The following is a 19,132-nucleotide window of genomic DNA, read 5'->3' as shown; positions in this document are numbered from 1 at the left end:
TATATTTTAATGTACTCATGCTAGAAAAATGGAACTAATTGTTACTATAACACCTTTTATTAAAAATATATTCTTAATAAGACTTGTGAATAAGCCTCCTGAAATAAATATTTTACTTCTGTTTTGTTGGAAAGCATTCACTCTTTTTATTTCAGAAATCCAAAAAGCACTGGCAAATATAAGACTGAACAATTTGCAATTCAAGTGGATTTCAAGTGTTAAAACACTAAGATTCTGTCAGAAATGTGTTACAATAAATGTAGAACTTTAATTACTAGAGTACACTGTACTATATCTAAGAACAGCAGATTTAAGAAATAGGTATAATGAACTAAAAATGACTATAGCTCTGTTATTTGACATTAAATGACTAGAATTTTCTTGTTATAAAGTATCGGATGCATTTCATACCCATTCTTTTTTTTTTTTTTTTTTTGCAGTACGCGGGCCTCTCACTGTTGTGGCCTCTCAACCACTGCGCCACCAGGGAAGCCCTCATACCCATTCTTGAGCTAAGTACCAGACTTATACTTACAAATGTTACTTAACAATCTGAATTTAATTATTTCTTTATAATTATGATAAAGAAATATCTCATTTTTTCATTTTCTCTAGAAATTCCTACCTCCTGTTAGATGTTGTGTTTATACTGTGAATATAATATCTGCATAAGCAATTTTGAACATTTGCAAACAAATATATCCTTCCTATTGAATCACAATGTATTTGTATTATTTGGTATTAATAAGCTGTGAGAGAGACAAAAAGGAACTATCTTTGAGCTGATAAACTATCTTAACTCTGTGTCTGTTTTACTAATTAAAGAAAAGCAGTCTGTGCTACATATCATGGGGAAAAGCAACTTTGAATAGAAAAAAAGTAAGCTATACAAATAAAAATGGTGGCCATAAGCAATTAGAAAAGTGATTTTTATCTTAAACCTATGAATGGCAACCAAATTTCAGGTCAGAAATATGAACTCATTAAATGAATTTTAGATTGTTGAAGACATGTTTAAATAATGACAGCCTGAAGGAGCCTGAAGCAGGTCATTAAATCCATTGGGATTGGTGGTTTGATTTCATTTCCATCCAGACGGAGGTAGCGAAGATGAGGTCCGTAACTGAAGGAATCGTGTTCCGCAGGCAATGTGATAGGAGTGGTAGGACATATTACAGAGACATTCACATCTACGGAGACAAAGAAAGCGTGAATAAATGAACTGGAATACAAGAGACTAAGGATGGGAAGACCAAGAGCTATTATAACAGTCCTATGGAGGGTCTAGTGGCCTGGTCTATGAAAGTGGCAGAGAGACAAACCCTTTTCGTGTAAGCTGGAAGTTATGCATATCTGTTTTATAGAAGTAACCCTGAAAAAATGTGCAACGTACACATAGTCATCTCAGTCCATACTTTGCTATGCTTAATACAGAGCACTAGAAAGGACATATTGTTAAAAGTTGTGATGGAAAAAAGGTGTATAAGATATATCACTTGTCTTATTCCTTTAGCAAGCCAGATAAGGCATGATTTGATTACTGTAGAATGAGAAAGGTAGTATTGGGGCATTAGAGGTGGAAACAATGGTTCAGAGTTGGTACTGAAAGAATGGGTAGGTGCATGGTGGAATGGAGGAGTATGGATGCAAAGGAAGAAAGCCAGTCTATTATTAGAGAAGGTGCTTGAAAGTTACCTTAAAAAAATGCAAACACTCAAACTAGTAGTACATGATGATAAGTTTTTTATAAAGTGCAATTAATATAACTTTACATATGTGATATTTGCAGAAAACAACCTTGAATCTCCATACTTAAGTGTATTTAATTGGAAAGGAAACATTTGCCAAGAACTGAATTACAAAAATTCAAACCAGGAACTATCCCGTCAGCCTTTTCACATGGTTAAGATGTGAGAAATCATGCACCTGCCTTGGATCAGAGCCCTTGGCATCAATGTCTATACTGAAGTTAGGAGCATTCAGGAGAGAAAGCCTCTTAAACCAGCGAAATTCTGACAAGTGTGCATAATAGCTGATCTCAACCATGAATTCATGTACTCTTAAATCCTATTTTGAAACTGTTTTGAGGAAGAGATCTTCCCTTAGAAGATAAGCCCCAACTAACTTTGGCAATGACCTTCCTTTTGTGCACACTGACTTGTTCTGAAGGATTTTATGCTTACAGTGAGGGTGCTTTGTTCTGATCTTATGCCATTTTGTGACTTCAACTTGCTAAAAATAATGACTCTGTATAGCAGATTTATATTCATCAAGGTACTTTTTCTTACATATATGATAACCTTATCATGGCACAACCTGTACTGGGCAACATCATTATTCTCCCCACCTGGGCATTGCTGAGAGAGTGGTTCCGACGGGTAAGGCAATGTGCACCAGGTATTTCAGCAAGTCAGAGGCAGGGCGGAGTCCCAGCCTCATCCCTTTCCTACTACACAGGGCCCCTTGCCTGCTGGAGAGATTAGGTCCTTTCTGATGTGTTATCTCCTATCCTTATCACCCTCATGACCCATAACCCATGCATGGGTGAATAAATAGAATGTAAAAACAAGCATTCTAAATTTAATTATATTTTCGTAAATTAATTATAATGTTTCTGAGAGTACCAAGAAGTAACTTGTTCGAATAGATAACATTTTTGTCAAATTTAAAGCCCCCTAAGGTGTTCAGAAGAAATAAGTATTTCCATCATTTTGGACAAGAAAAGTTCACTGTCCTATAACTTCTGAGAACTCTTCATATAAGAGGTATGTTTCTTGGCAACCACTTCATTAACAACTAGACTAGATTATGAGGTAAGAAGAAGTAAGTACTTTAGCAGTTATTATAATGCATTGTGATATAATGGTGAGCCAAGAACTCTTGCCAGGGAAATTCTTCTTTTCCATTTCTTTTCTTGGAATATAGAAATGACCATGCTTGATATCTACATTAAGCAGCAAGTAAATCAATTTCTCTTTGTTGATGTTGTTGCTGTGAAAACGATTTTTACCTCTATTGATAGAAATTTGTCTTAAGTCTCATATTCTAGGCATTGAAGAAAAATGTGCTATGATAATAACGTTGGAGTGGGGGAAAAAACACCTAATATGGGAAACCTTAGGTTCAGGTCCTGGCTATTATACTTATCCTTTGTCCTTGGAAAAATAGCCTCACTTAGTTGAGCCTCAGTTTTTCTTTCTTCAGAAATTCCTAATAATAGCACACAAGGTTCTTTTGATGATTAATTTGTGGTTCTTAAAGTGTGGTCCCTGGACCAGCAGCGTCCATACTACCTGAGAACTGCGTGGTTAGACCCCACCCCATACCTGTTAGGTGGGAAACCCAGAGGCTGAAGCCCAGCAGCCTGTGTTTTATAAGCCCTCCAGGTGATTCTGATGCACATTAAGGTATGAGAATGATTGGAAAATAGAAATATATGAGAAAACTTTGAAAAAAACGCTCTAAAATAAAAGTGGAGGAAGAACAGAGTCCTCTTCTTTGTGTAACTTTGTAAAACTATGTAAGTACCTAGCATAGGTGCCCAACTATGTGTTGAATTTTGCTATCTCACTCCTGAACACTCTCATTCTCAAGGTCCCACTTCAGGGGAATTCCCAATTCACAAATGTGCTCTATGTGGAATCCCTTTAAATTAACTTCCTACATCAAATGTCTATGGGACTTTTGCTGTCAGGTAAGGAATGCACCTGTAGAAGCACAGAACTTTCATCAGGAAAAAAAATTACATTTATTTAGGTTGATATTAGCTGCTGTACTATTGGGTTCAGTGCACAGATTCAGCTATTAACATTTTTTTTTCTGTTGCATCTTTTGCTTTAACTACAAGATTAAACAATGTGTCTCATCACCATGGAAAAAACTCACTGCGGTGGGAGCAGCCTGCTCATGAGTTCCTGGATTTTATGCTCAAGTATGCTGTTAGAAAAAAACCAAAAAATACTGAAAAACTGAAGAGTACCCAGTGCAAAATAGTCTATTCTTATAGGTTGGATGTTTATGTAATTATTTGCTTAATGAAAAGTTTAGTGAGTAATAAGCAGGCAGCACAACCTTCTGACAATTATCTGTGTCATTTTCCTGCAAACTATCCAATTGATTCTCATTTTAGGGATGTATTTTATAAGGTTGTTCAGAAACCTCTTCAAGATTAGCTTTCCAAAGGGCTTGTGCTAGGGTGGAGCATGCATGGATACTTGCCAGGCTGGTATCATCCCCTGTAGCTGGACCAAGATATCGTCTGCATCTACACCTGAGTCATCCTGGTCTCAGGCATAATTGTGAAGATGCTAAGTTTGCCTGTAACGTCTCCAGCCCCTTCTTTCTATAACCACTTGTTCCCTTCATGGCACCTCTGCCTCCAAGACACTTTGCACTCATCTCTCACACGGGGAGGGGGAAGGGTACTCTGGGACGAAGTGAGAGAGTAGCATTGACATATATACACTACCAAATGTAAAATAGATAGATAGTGGGAAGCAGCTGCATGGCACAGGGAGATCAGCTCGGTGCTTTGCGACCACCTAGAGGGGTGGGATAAGGAGGGTGGGAGGGAGACGCAAGAGGGAGGGGATATGGGGATATATGTATACATATAGCTGATTCACTTTGTTATACAGCAGAAACTAACACAACACTGTAAAGCAATTGTACTCCAATAAGGATGTTTAAAAAAAAAGCTATTTTCAGGAAAGGAGTGTATATTCTACCTTGTTGACTGCCATTAGTCCTAAGGAGTTGCCAACTTCCAGGGAATTTATTTCAATTTCAATTGAGCAAAGCCTTAAAGTACAATATTGGTTTCCCATGTATGGTCCCCAGAACATCAATCTCAGCATCCCTAGGAAACTTGCTAGAAATGAAAAGTCTCAGGTCCCACCAGACCTACTCAACCAGAAGCTCTGTGATGGGGCCATCCATTTGTGTACTCTAAAGTTTGAGAAACCCACTGATCTAAAGCAGACATTCTAACTAGGGTGATTGTAGGCATCAGCTGTCCTGTAGGTTTCAGGACAGAGGTCCCTTCCTGATACCTCCTAAATCATATTCCTTCTCTTACTATTCATGAGGTTGCTTGTGGCTGGGGTACACTTTCTTCAATAAGTCTGCCCACCGAGGCAGAAATATCAGAATCTCCTCAGAGTAAAAGAAGATAGAGACATTTAGTTTCTCCAACAGGTAATAGCCCTCTGTAGATTACTAAAATCCACTTTTCAATTTGCAATTTGAACATTTGAACTTCTTGGTTCATCGACACTGTCTGTGAATAGACAGAACTTGAAAATACACTAAAAAAATATCTAAGGGCATGAGAGCTGGAGAGAAAATGAACATTATTGATATTCTTAAAGAAGATATAGAATAAATTTAATAACCATGAATATCTTAGTCAAAGACACACCCTGATGGTTACTTACTTTTAATTTTGTTATGATCGAGGTGAAGGTGCTGCAGATGAGCACTGATTTTGGGGACCTTTGTGAGTTGATTGTGAGACAGTTGAAGATCTAGAATTGATGATACATTAAAACCACTAGAAGGGAGGCCAGCATCTGATAATTTGTTGTGGTTGAGTCTCAGGAAGGCCACTTTAGGAATCACATTAAAATAATTTTCTGGTATTCCTTCAATGGAATTGTTGTCTAAAAACAGCTGCATAGTGTTGGCTGGTAATCTTGGTGGCATATTCCTCAGGGAGTTCTTAGCCATATTTAGCTGCATGAGGTTCTTGAGTCCTTTAAAGGTGTCTCTTTGAAAGGCATTGTCTAATAGTTTATTGTGCTGCAGGTCAAGAAGGGTCAGGTTCTCCAGATTGCTAAAGGTCCCTTGAGGAATTCTGGACACCTTGTTTCTAGCTAATTGTAATTGTTCTAAACTTCTTGGCAATGGAGAAGGTACCTCCTCTAGCTCATTATCTTCCAGAAATAAGAAAAGCAGCTTCTTCAGTTGGCTCAGGGCTCCTTTTTCAATTCCATAGTTGGTTATTTTGTTCTTGTTTAGATTTATCCATCTCAGCTGGGTGGCATTCTCGAATGGCTTCTCAGGAATGGTTTCTATCAGGTTGTTTTCAAGATAAAGATACCAGATCCTTGATGGTATAGCAGGGATTGCTTTGAGAGCCCGGTTTTCACAGTACAAAGCGGTAGGGAAACTGGGGGGACAGAAACATTCCCTGGGACAATGGAAGTCATGCATCATCCAGTCCTCTGGATCATTTGGCTCATAAACCTGTCTCACACTTCGAGTCCATACAGTATCTGTTATGAATAACACCCAGATGATGAAACAGATTGTGGTTGCCATTTTAGTACCTAGAGTAAGGGATACAATTGTCAGATGTTTAACGATCTTGACCTTTAGATAACTGCATGCGCCAAAATGATCCATAAACATTGCTTCTTCAAGGGGGGTGGGGAGGTAAAGACATGTCAGCATTTTATGCATATTTATCAACGAATACCCATCTATTTAGTGGGCACTATCTGCAAAGCATTTTTGCAAGCACTGAAACTGACTCACCAACTTGTAACTTTCTGGTTTTAACCCAATCACAATGAAAACCAAGAAAGAAAAAGCAAATTTTAGGAACTCTTAAGTGCTTTTCCATTTCAAGCTATTTAATGCAAGGAAGTTAACTGAAATCCAGAGTTGAACACACGAGTACAAAAAAGTGACCTTTTAATAACTCAAATTCAGAGTCTATGTTGTTCCTAAGAAGTTGGCATATGTTTTCACTTTTACTCCTAAATGAGCAGAACATCTGGATGAGATTTCCCAGGCTCTTTGGCCCTTCAACCAAAGAAATAGAGAGATCAAAGAACATTTTAGCAACTTTTTGTGAAGGAAAATTTTAGGATTTGAAGAAAAATGTGTGATTAATCTCTTGCTCTGTTGCTCAGCTTCTCAGGTAAGTTTTATTTTGGGGGTTTAGGGAAAGACTTCTAATATTTTAAGTAGAGGATCAAGTTGTTTAGCCAAGAAATTTGGATTATGAAACTCTCTATATAGATATAGCTATAGATGTTGATACAGATATATATCACACTTACATAAGTAAGCAGTGTTACTATGGTTGATAAGAAACAAAACAAAGAACATGCTCAGGATACAGGTGGATCTCCATATTTTCAGTATGGATGCTAACAGAGCAAAGGTTAACACTTACTGATATGTGATACATTTAAAAGACATAAATCCTCCCCGTTGAGTTTCAACAAGGTTATGGGAACAAAGAACTATCCCAACAGGAAAATAATATGTATCTATATAACAATAACGTTCTTATCAATGTACATTTAGTTCAAACACTTGGTAATAAAGACCAAATAAATTTCACTGATTCCTTAGGAAGAGATAAAATCAGCATCATTTAGAAATGCTGATCTTTCAATTTTGCCCTAAATCGAGGGAAATGACAAGCACAGGGCAGCTTCTGCAAGCTGTCAAATTTCTTGCGATTGCAGAATACTGCTCTGGTCATCTTCCAACAGAGACACATTAAAACATTATTTTTTTTTTCAGAATAGGGATTTGCTTTAGTTATTGAAGCAGTAACCCTGCCTCTGATGAATCATAACTTTGAATTCTTAACTTTAAGAGTTTTGAAAAGCATAAAATAGTTTACCTTGCTGTCCAGGAATGTATCGCTGAGTCCTGTGTCTGGATCTGAAGTTTGCTAAAATCAGTTAAGAAAAAAAAAAAAAAACTTTGACTAGAAGAATTTGTTTTTATTTTATGCTGTCTAGCCTCCTACGAGAAAAAAGAAAACCTCCTCTGACCAGTCACCATGAACACCTTTGATCTATTGTTTCCACTTTGACAGAGCTTCAGAACACCGCTTACCTCAGTTTTCTTGGATCTTCCTCGTCCCTTTCTATTGGTCACTGCTCATTCAAAGTAATGGATTGACCCAGGCTCCACTGTCGTGTTTTGGTGAATCCTCCCTAATATATATGCATCCATGGCTCCAGCTTTAACCCCTCCAACAACCACAGCACCTCAGTACCTAGATAGCCCAGCACAGGAAATTCTGACTTTAATCTCAAGAACCTATAACAAAATTCAGTGCAACTTTCATTCTGAGTTCACAGTCCCAAAGATATTGTAATGCACTGATCTGGAGACCTGATCTAACAGCAAGAAACTAAAAGCAGTTTTGATTTCAACTACAACAAAAAGATTTTAAAGCATTTTTCTCTAGATGATCTTTTTAAAAAATTGGATACAAAGACATAAAGACCAATGTTTTCTGTTTATATGCAAATATTTTATTCATTTTTTTGTATAAAACAGATGCTGGGATTACATTTAGATATATTGTTTTTGGTCAAGGGGTAAAAGATAAAAAATGTATTTGAAAAATTTAAAAGTGAAATCAGGAAAGCTCTACCTGATGTTGGCACTAAATATGGTGTATAGAAATAATTGTTTTATAGAAATAATTTTTGTGTCTCTATTTCATAGTGGAAGCTTTATTCCAAATAATTATTAAAATGAGATTTTTCTTTCCTGCATTATAAAAGATGTTCTGCATTTAGGCCATTATAGGACATTCTGCTGCACTGTTTTGTGTTTTGTTTTTCTTTAACATACAAGTTTAGGATAATATGTCTTCCAGTTCTTGTAATTTGAGGGAAAAAAATGGTATGCCTCTTAAGGAAAGACAAAAAGTTTTGAAAATCTCATTTTCAGATATTACCCTGCTGATTGATTGTAATCATTTTGTTTTTCAAAATCTATCGTATTCTGGGAAAAGGGAGTTGTATTGATATCACTCATTCAACACTGCCCACATAAATATTATCAAAGATAGAACACAGTGAAGAGGGGAGAGCACTGGACTCAAAAAATTTTTTCTGAACCACTTACTTCTTTTCTCCTAAACACAGTTTTGTCATCTACAACATACTGCTGGGGGCTTCCCTGGTGGCGCAGTGGTTGAGAGTCCGCCTGCCGATACAGGGGACACGGGTTCGTGCCCCGGTCCGGGAAGATCCCACATGCCGCGGAGCGGCTAGGCCCGTGAGCCGTGGCCGCTGAGCCTGCGCGTCCGGAGCCTGTGCTTCGCAACGGGAGAGGCCACAACAGTGAGAGGCCCGCGTACCGCAAAAAAACAAAAACAAAAACAAAAAAAACATACTGCTGGACTACCTCGCAAGGTTGGCCCTAATTTGTTGTAAATGATTAGGAAATGTTAGCCTTTCTGTAGCATTAGCCCTACACTTTCAACTGAAAAATACCTTTAATTTTCAAGGCCTTGATAGCTTAAGATCAAATTCAGACATGATCTCTTAGTAGCCCAACAGGTACACTTCTATCATATTTTCAGAAAAAAATCAAGTGTTAATTTGCTTTTGTCACAATGATCTCCTCTCTCTACTGCACTTTTCCTTTTCTCTTTCTTCTTTTTCTAAACCCTCAGTATAAAACAACAGATGATGTCTGAATCTGCACGGCCCGCTTTAGCTACTCTTATTTCTTAATTTTCTTTTTTAGCCAAACTTATTTTAGTCATTTCTTAATTCTATTACACAAATTTTGCTATGTGTCCATTGTAGGAAAATTAGTTGTACATTGGCTGCCTCCAATTTCTGTTTCTTATTCACCATTCCACCCATGATTCACCCGTCAAAATAAGGTTTCTAATCCCTCTGCTTCCCTCACATTGCTCTAACAACAACAACAAAAAAGCAATAACCTTCATATTTACTAATCTGTTGAAGTCTTTTAGTGTTTTGCCTACTTGACTTGTGACTTTTGGCAATGCAGACCCACCCCTTTAATAAAATGTTTCTTGGACTACATTCTCTCCTAGTTTTTCCTCCCCTTTCTTTGTGACTTCTCTCTATCTATGTTCTGAAGCTCTCTGTTTCCTCTAACAGTTTTTTAAAAAGCTTTTCTAGCATTTAAGTCTCTTTGAGATTCTAAGATCTCAAAGATTTTTAAACGATTCCAAGGTTTTAACTATTCCCTTTATTATGATGACTCCTGAGGCTCTTTCTTCAATCTAGCCTACGGAAGAAAAACAGCACTCCAATGTGTGTATCCACTTGCTTTCTAGACATCTCCTGTTGCAGGTCTCACAGCCATATATCTAAAATGAAATTCACTATCTCCCTTTAACTGCTCTTGTCACTTTATACTTTTGAGTGATGCTATCATCTTATTCAGTCTCCTAAACCAGAAATCTGGAAATCATTCTCAACTCTTCCTTCTCATTTTGTGAGCATATGATAGCAATCACATTTTAAGGATGCTGGGAGACATGATATAAATTAAAATGATCATCTACAATGCTTGCCAGGTTTGGTATCATTGTTTCCAGACTAAAATATAGGATGTCTTCTGCTGTTAGTATAATCTCTGTTTGTCTATGTCTTAATTTTTCCCATTACAATTCAATCTACCCTTCTTTGATTACTGATTCCTGAAGGATGGGGACTTAACTCTTCATTAGGACTGCTTAAGTGGAAGTTCAATAAATTAAATTAAGACAATGGTGCGAACCTCTGAGTCATGCTAGTTGTTATAAGAATTAATGGAAGACTCTGCCCAGTTTTATCTGACTCTGCTAAGAGGGAAAAATGAAGCCTAATGTGTAACGATGTGGCTTTGAAATTGTCCTTCTAATGACAGACTAATATTTTAGAAGTCCCTGGGGCTTTGGACATGGTAGGTATCCAATAACTATTTACCAAATAAGCAAATGAACAAATAAACGCATAAGGCACATGTATCATTTTGATAATTATGATTTTTTTGATCAGCATAACTACTATGTGAATAGGAATATAGTGAAGAACCTTCAAAATATGGTAAAAAAATGTGAGTTAGAGTCTTCCTGTTGCATCTTACTAGCTGTTTATGTGGGCACAGGTTATTTAACCATCGTAAGCCTAAGTCTACCCATAATGCACCTGTTCTGACTACTATGAAGCGTTGTTTGAAAATCAAAGAAGATAATGACGGTGACCATGTCAGAAGGCCCAGAAATTTCTTTCAGCAGAGAATGTGATAGTTGGTATCTTGGCCTTCCTGAGAAAAGTCCTAGAAACTTGAGATGGAGTTAAAGTCTTGGTGGCTTAACCTCTTTTACTTCTGTTAGTAAATTTTGATGTTTCCTGTCTGCTTATCTTGCTTCTACTTCTTAGTAAAAGGGAGGATGCTTTGCTAAACTGTCTTAGACTGGGGAATTTGTCTTGTTGCATTCCTAAAGATCGTTGACATTTAAAAAAAGAAGGCGATGCATAAAGGTATAAAAGACACGAAACTCTAGTAGGATTTCAAATTTGTTGGCATATGTATCTGATGATTCTATGTTAGCAATAGTTGGACTCTTAGGTGCTCCCAGGACCTATGTTTATGTCCAACTGACTATACGTTTACTAAGAGAAATAATTTTCTCTTCATAGATCAATTTTAGCCTGTTTAACTAAATTCTGTCAAAAAATTTAAAAATATAAAAGGAATCCACTAAAATATATAGCTGACACACATGCATATACATGTGTATTTAAATGTTTTCAAAATAATACATTTAAAATATAGCAATGACACATTTAAAAGGTCAAAATTACTACAAAACTGATAATGCACCAAGCAGTCCCCCACCCCACACTTTGGTGTAAGTCCTGCTCCCAAGAGGCCATTGTTTTCAACTCTATTCTGGATTTCTTTTAATATTTACTTCAATATCCTTGCTTGTACTTTTTGTTTAACTTATCAATTTTAAACATCAACTATTTTATTTTTTTATTTTTATTATTGGAGTATAATTGCTTTACAATGTTGTGCTAGTTTCTGCTGTACAATGAGGTGAATCAGTTATATGTATACATATAACTCCTCCCTCTTGGACCTCCCTTCCCTACCCCCCCGAATTAGATAAAGATTTAGCACATTTGCTCATTCCCACTCTTACCCCACCTGCAACCATTATTCCTTTCAATAACTCCTAATGTATGTATACCACAAACTTTGATTAAATATTTACTGCATGTTATTACATAATATAAATATTGTTTACTGCTGAAGAAAACAGTGCAAAATTAGTTTAATTCCTTCATTGTATTGCACTTATTTGCCATATATATATATATATATATATACACATACATATATATGTGACGTTCTGTATACATATATATCTATGTCACTAATATTTTCCGAAACAGAATTATTTCTCAAACAGAATTATAAAACCATTTTGGAAATACTTTGCACCCAGAGGGTAGGGTAACATAGTGTGCTGGTTAAAAGTCAGATCTGCTTGGGCTTGAATAAATCTGTCTTATTTACTAGCTGTGAAATATTAAACAATTATTTATCTTTGCCTTAGTCTTCTCATCTGTAAATTAAGGATAACAATAATATAAATAATCATAGTAATAATACTGCCTCATAAGATTGTTATGAAAATTAAATGAGTTAGTATTTTTAAAGCATCTAGAACATGGTAAAAGTGTTCATAAAAAAAAAACAGAAATATTAAGTTCACTTTTTTCTCCTGGGAGATATTTCTTCTGGAATTCCATATCCTCCTACTTCAATCTAGTTTGCTTGCTGTTGTAAACCAACCTAAGCAAATTTGGTAAATGACAATTTTTAAGTTCTTTGTGGTACATTTCAGTTGACTCATAATTAATGAGGGCTATAGGAATCTTCCCCTACAACCTACAAAGAGGTGTTAAGTTTGATGAAAATAAGTTCAACTGTATGTTACATAACAGGCCTTTATTTTGCACCAAATATTTAAAAAATTCATGAAGTGAGTCTCCATTATAAGATTTCTTCAAATGTTAACTAAGCTTACCTAAGGTGTCAAAACTAATGCAAATTCAATATCTTATAATCTATAATGGAAAAGAATAGATATATGTATGTATAACTGAATCACTTTGCTATACCTCTGAAACTAACACAACATAGTAAATCAACAATATATCAAAGAAAAAAAACAAACAACAAAATCAGCTGTCTCTGACAAAGTACTGTCTTTTAAAGTACACTTATGAATAATAGAATCCTTGGTTTCTGGTCCAGTGAGATTGTTGTGGTCCTGGACTTCCTTCAGCCATCTCCTGGGTTAGATCCCTTGTTACTTTCTGAATCTTGTGTTCTCTTCTTTCTTGGTTAACTCCACAGCATTGGGGGAACACAGCTTCTGATCACTTCCTGTGCACGTGAGTTACCTCTCTTTTTTTGTGTGTGTGTGAAGTCACGTTTATAAAAATGTGTTTACTCAGCCCATCCGCTTAACTGATATTTCGACTAGATACAATTCTAATTTGAAATAATGGTCCTTCCAAATTTTGAAGATACTCAAGAAAGTGATTGTCTTGTTGCTTCTTGAGTTGAAATAGAAAAGGTTAATAAAATTTTAATTTTCAGTTTTTAGAATGTGACCTTTTTTGCTCTCATTAAACTTTTCAGATTTTCCTTTCATCTTCAGTTTCTGAACTATTACAATACGTCTTGAGAGGGTGTATTTCACTCACTCACTGGGTACCCAGGGAGTCCTTTCAATCTAGAAACTCACGTCCATATGGTCCATCCATTTTTTTCTATTTTCTCTTTTTGAAAGTCTTAGATGGTGCACCTCCTTGTTACACTGTCTAAATCTTTGATCTCTTCTTTTCTGTTTCCATTATCAAAAGATTTTTATGCTTTCCAACAGATTTCCTTAATTTTGTCTTCTTTAAAACTTCTATATCATACTTCATGTATTTACTTTGGAAACATTCTCTGGTTGTTCCCTTCCTAAAGCATTCTTTTATTTTATGTAATTACTACCTTCTCTTTTAATCTCTTCAAAACGAGACTAAAAACTACAAGGTTTCGATAGTATTGTGAGTTTTTTTCTGCTCCCTGCAAGAATTTTATTTCCCTTGATATCTTTTTTTTTTCTTGGCTTGATTTGACCTATAGAGGTATTTCACATTGGAAACATTCCTCACATAGCTGATGGTGCTTTGCTGAATTTTGATACTTAAGAAGAAGCACTAGTAACCTTATTAGAAGATCTATGAGAATCAATAGCACTTGTCAGCTAAGGATCAGGTATTCTGTCTCTCTTTTATATATATATTACACACATACACACACATATTGGGAATAAATTGAAAAAGTCAACACATATTCTTCTTAGTGTACTTTTTATAACTTTGATTTTTTTATTAAAACTGCTAACATGAATTTTTTTGGTTGTGAGTAAATAGCAAATAACCTTCCATGCATAGTTTAGCCTTTGTATATGAAGCATCCTGAGGCTATGCTGTCCAAAATTTATCTGAAACTAGTAGCACACCCTGTCACTTATAAGCTATTTATGTTTTGATTCAATTTTGATATTTATGACTCTCTCTGGTGCCGGTTCCTCCAAGACTCTACAAGAAGACTTTGAATACCTAATCAAAAAATAAAAATAAAAATATCTCTGTGATTCTTGGGTGAGCTGTGTTACCAACCATCCAGAACCAATATGCTCTAGGATTGTTCTCCTCCAGCTTCTCAAGCTCCCTCCATTTCTACAAATGTTCCACCTTAGCACTATTGACTTTCAGAGGATACTAAGATAACAGGAAGTGAGCAACTTGAAAGCCAATTAGTTTAAAGCTCGCCTCCAAAGCACTTCAGAAGAGGTCTCTTACAAGAAGGCATTTCATCAGAATAGTGAGAATTAGACTCATAATGTCTCCAGTATGTTGAGGAGATCCATTGAGTCAAATATGGATTCTTGTTCTCCTTAGCTTCTTATCAAACTGCCTTCCAGGGCATCCCAATCAGTCCTATACTGTTGCAGCATTTCACTCTCAATTTCTTCCTACATATCGTATAATTTTGATTATAATTTATATAATTATAATTGTATTTATACTCTTCTTAGTCAGCTGGTCATAGAGAAGGCCCCCATGAGCCCCCGTGTACTTGATGAATCAGCACTGCTGAGCAATTGAGATTAGGCTAGATAGATCAGGTAATACTAGGTTTATGAGTAGTTAACGTCAAATTGTTGTTTAGCTTCCCCTTGGGTCCAGTTTCTTAAAAAGGATAGTAGTTATTTGCTAAATATAAGCATATCCTTGCTTTGGAAAGCTAGGGTTTTAATTCTCTTACTAAGGCTTACCACACACTACATATAGCAACCTGACCTACTATGAACCCTTTAAATATCATTTAATCTGATGAGTGATAAGTAGCAGGATCACTGTGACCTCTGCTGTCTGGAGAGCCTTCTCTTGCCATGGGACAAACTCAAATCTTACACCTTCTCAGCACGAGACTCACATGCAGTATCATGTGGCCTCCAAAATTCAAAGAGACTATTCATGTTCCTAGTGGCCATAGAGACATGGTTCAGCAAGCTGTCTTCACTTTAGAGAGCTAGCCCAACTTTCCTTAGACCTCTTAACCTTTAAAATAAATCAATAACTTGACAGCCCTATATTCTTCCATTGTATTTGGCTCCAATGTGCTGGCATTCAAGTGTCTAATTAATGTATCTAGCTAATAAAGTTTACCCTCTAGGTTGTATCACATGATGTTCTGTGAGATGGTATTTCTGCAGACTATAATGTGGTACAAAGCCAAGGAGTTAACACAATCCAGAAACAGTATGGCAAAATTATATTACTGTTCCTGTCTGGTGAAATAAAACAGACTGCTTCTAGTAATTTTGTTTATTGGAATAGAGGAGAAAGACATTATTCAGATCAGTTGCTTTATACAAAGTACTAAGAGCTATAATGATTTGGACCCCATATGGAACAGCAGTTGCAACAGAAGTTGCCATCTAATTAAACTTTGGAAAATCCAATTTTATCTTCTCAAACTATCCTTCCACTACTAAACACAAATGAGAATCCGCTGAGGATCATTAGCCCTGCACTTTTAAGTCACTAAAGATGGCACTAATATTTCTGATTTTTATTGAAGCATTATTGCTATTAGTTTAATATTTTTGTAGGAGTAGAAAGCTCTGCAATTTTCAACTTGGTATTTCCAATCAAAATGTTCCTTTTGCATGGGTTACAGAGCTGATGTAAGAATCCATCATATTTTGAAGTCATCTATTCCAGCTGTACAAGAACTTGGGTAATAAATATGGGAAGGATAAAGGTAGCTTCTCCACTTGTCATTTTAACATCAAAATACCCTCAGTAGTGGACTGCAGAAGTGTCCTGTGTCCCTGGGAATTAGTTGTGTTTCAAAACCATGTTTTCTTTCACAGGGCACAGTTACTTTGGTAACGAACTCTGGTTCTTTTAGGCGAAGACTAGGTTAAAAAAAAAAAATAGTAGCACACACTTGAGATATCATTGCAAAGTACTTATTTAAGACAAGATGCCCTCTCTTTCATTCTGGTGACTCGAGGTCCATGATTTACCTATGTTTTAAAAATTCAGTGGAGGGCAGAAGTTCCGTATCATATGTCATAATGACACACTCAAGGCTCTGATGAGCAGTTCTGGAGGGTTATTAATTTCACAAATCAAATAGCTCTACAGAGGACTTCACACCTCTTTCATTCCCAGAAATCTAATTCTCAATTGGCTGTTAAGTTCTTTTTGGATCAGACTATTCTGACTTTGTACTGATCCTGATATCTATTAATGGAAAATGTATCTGTTTTACTCATTGGTAGTTAAATGACACTACGTTATCTCTTCCACTCCAGATTTGCCCTTCCTCACTGAAATCAGGGAATCAATTTTCATTGCTATGCCTTCCACCAACAATTCATGGACATCACTAAAGTCTTTTTAAAGATACTGGTATTCCCATCTCCAATATATGTCTCAATTGGTGAAGATGGATGGGTGGATTATACATGATAAAAACCCATTTTATCATATAATATAAGAATTCCATTTTGTGAAAATTTTTATTTTGTGCTTCTATACTATGCCAAGGAATCAACTTCATTTAATGTATGCTTCCGTTGAGTTCCATTTTGCGGTGTTTCAGCAAACTAACAGACTCCCAGCTCCTTAAACTATGTTAATGGATCCACAGTCTCTGAAAGTACACTCATATAACTAATTCAGCTTTATCTAATGTTATCATTCTCTCTCCTTGGTTGAGTACCCTCAGAATCCATCCATCTTTTCCAATTTTTAGCCAATATACGTTAGGCAATTCCTGTAGTTCATTTATAACAGTATTTCCATCTCTAGATTTTACTTTCTAATTTATATCCTGTTGCTCCTTCTTATTATAGGTGGGAATCATTGAAGGTTAAGGGGAATGGGGCATGAAAAGAATAAATTCCCTCCTAAAGTTAATGCCTTGAGTTGAGGAACTAGTTGCATCTTCAAAAAGGAAGGAATTGCTTTACAAATCAAGTAGTGTGGGGCTCTTTCAGCAAACAAAGGAGGTTCGGTGGGGCTGAGAATCATGACCACTCCTTCTCATCTGTATCTTATTGTCTAATCCCTATGCCAATTCTTGGGTGGCCCTCTATTTCCAGATCAGTGGCTAACTTTGTTGGACTTATGAACAAATTGGACTTACTAATGTGCTCTTGGAAGGAACTTGTTTGTACGTAGGGGACTTACTGTATGGTTTTTCAAAGCCTTACCCTCAGGAAATGTGTCATTTCCGGTAACTATACAGGGCCCATGTCCCATTTTTGTGGGTCACTGTCATCCAGACTCTTACCTCTGAATAATTTCAGGGTTCTGACTGCCTTTTACCTAAGCTATGCAGATGACCAATATTTCCCAACAATCTGATGTCAATAATGGATTTCTGGTATTGATATCTTTTTCTACTAGACTCCTTGGCTATAAATACCAGAGAATAATTCTGGGTATTTCAACAAAAAAAGGGTTTCTTTGAAAATGATAGGTGGAATCACATAAATGAGAAGAGGGTGGAAGAGTGAACCTGGAAAACAGGCGGAAGATAAGGAAGCTTTTAAAAACTAGATAGAAATCATCTGGCCAGGAAGCATTGCCATTACTGCTGAATATCACTGGAACCAGAGGGTCTTACCAACAGCCTTCAGTGGGGGCCACCGCAGATGAATTCTAAGCCAAGAACACGCCTCTCCTTGGCTAAGCCTGCCATAAGCTCCACCCTGGCTTTATGAGGCTGGGAAGAGAAGAGATACTTAGGGGCTACTGAGCCCCACTAAGATTACAATCAAGGGCAGTTTTCTACATATAAGAAAAAGGTCTGGAGGTGGGACAGATGAAAAAGTGACAGACCTTTACTCAGGAATATGTAATTGCCTGATTAAAAGCATGAACTGGACACTTTTCGGCACAGAAGCCTTCATGATCGTCCCTTGCTTACTCCAGAACTCTGTCTTGATGGGTCCCCCACCCTGCATCCACAAGCCCTCTGCTATAGCCTCACCCAGATTTTTGCAGTTTTCTGAATTTACTGTTATATCTTCACTCCAAGCGTTGCTTGTGATGCTTGCTCAACCAAAATCCCCTTACCACCCATCCGTCTGTAGAACACAACAAATACAGCATCACTTCCTCAACGAAGGCATTCAATACTACTCTCCTTTAGAAATAAGTACATGCTCCTGTTAGAACCTACTTACCCAATGTAGACTCAATTCCAGCTAACAATTTGTGATTGTTTCTCTGTCTTCTACGCTACAAGTTTCTTGATGACAGGCAATTCTTTTTTTGTTTGTCGTTTTGGCCTTGGAACCCGATTGAAATTCCCGACAGATATTTATTGCAAAAACATTTCTCTTTATATAACAATTTAATCAGGCTGAGGTGTGATAAGCGGGAAGGCAGCCATTAAACAAGGCTGTCAATGCGGCAGGATCGTCTCCTCCTGCTGCTGGGTGTGGCGTAGTCATGGCCGTTCATTAGAAATTAAAGCGGAACTGAAATCCATTTACTGCCTGGTGGCGTGGAGCGCTGTTGTTACAGCTTAACCCAGCGTCTCCCGTATGCTGTGAGGCCGGCATATGTCAAGCAGCCTCCAGCTGTAATTCCAAGAAGGATCACTTTCATATGCTTTCCCTATGGCCCTAGACAGTTGAGCTCAGATACACTTGATTTTCCTGGAGCCACAGGTTGGAGGCAGCAGGAAGAAGGACTGGAGAGGTGACAGGGAGAAGGGCAGGCAATTTTTTTCCTGCCTT

General features: G+C 36.8%; 1 protein-coding gene and 1 long non-coding RNA gene across 9 annotated transcripts in view; one reads left to right on the top strand and one right to left on the bottom strand.

Moving 5' to 3' along the window:
* The window catches only part of LOC132597903 (uncharacterized), a 403,919-nt gene that overhangs the window by 292,957 nt on the left and 91,830 nt on the right, over window positions 1–19,132 (top strand). For 6 of the 8 annotated variants that reach the window (XR_011377747.1, XR_009565348.2, XR_009565349.2 and 3 more), the window contains one exon: window positions 441–4,487. This is a non-coding gene — a long non-coding RNA (uncharacterized lncRNA). Of the gene's footprint in view, window positions 1–440; window positions 4,488–7,763; window positions 9,177–19,132 lie in introns of those variants that run through there. The other 2 variants (XR_009565347.2, XR_011377748.1) reach the window with 2 other exon arrangements.
* Window positions 450–18,811, bottom strand: KERA (keratocan). Its single transcript, XM_030856410.2, has 4 exons — window positions 18,575–18,811; window positions 7,643–7,693; window positions 5,436–6,329; window positions 450–1,190 (listed from the first exon to the last, which is right to left on the bottom strand). Exons 3-4 carry the CDS (start codon window positions 6,319–6,321, stop codon window positions 1,015–1,017), a joined length of 1,062 nt encoding a protein of 353 aa, XP_030712270.1. The 5' UTR covers window positions 6,322–6,329; window positions 7,643–7,693; window positions 18,575–18,811; the 3' UTR covers window positions 450–1,014.

The sequence above is a fragment of the Globicephala melas genome, chromosome 10, assembly GCF_963455315.2.
Source record: "Globicephala melas chromosome 10, mGloMel1.2, whole genome shotgun sequence".
Lineage (NCBI taxonomy): Eukaryota > Metazoa > Chordata > Mammalia > Artiodactyla > Delphinidae > Globicephala > Globicephala melas.
Note: the sequence above shows the minus strand (reverse complement) of the source record. Positions and strands in the feature narration are given on the sequence as shown.

Excerpts from the sequence above, each read along its gene's own strand:
- KERA (XM_030856410.2), bottom strand. The coding sequence starts at position 6,321 with ATGGCAACCACAATCTGTTTCATCATCTGGGTGTTATTCATAACAGAT. Across the intron at positions 1,191-5,435 it reads CGATCATAACAAAATTAAAA|ATGTGAATGTCTCTGTAATA; the intron begins GTAAGTAACCAT and ends TTGTCTCCGTAG.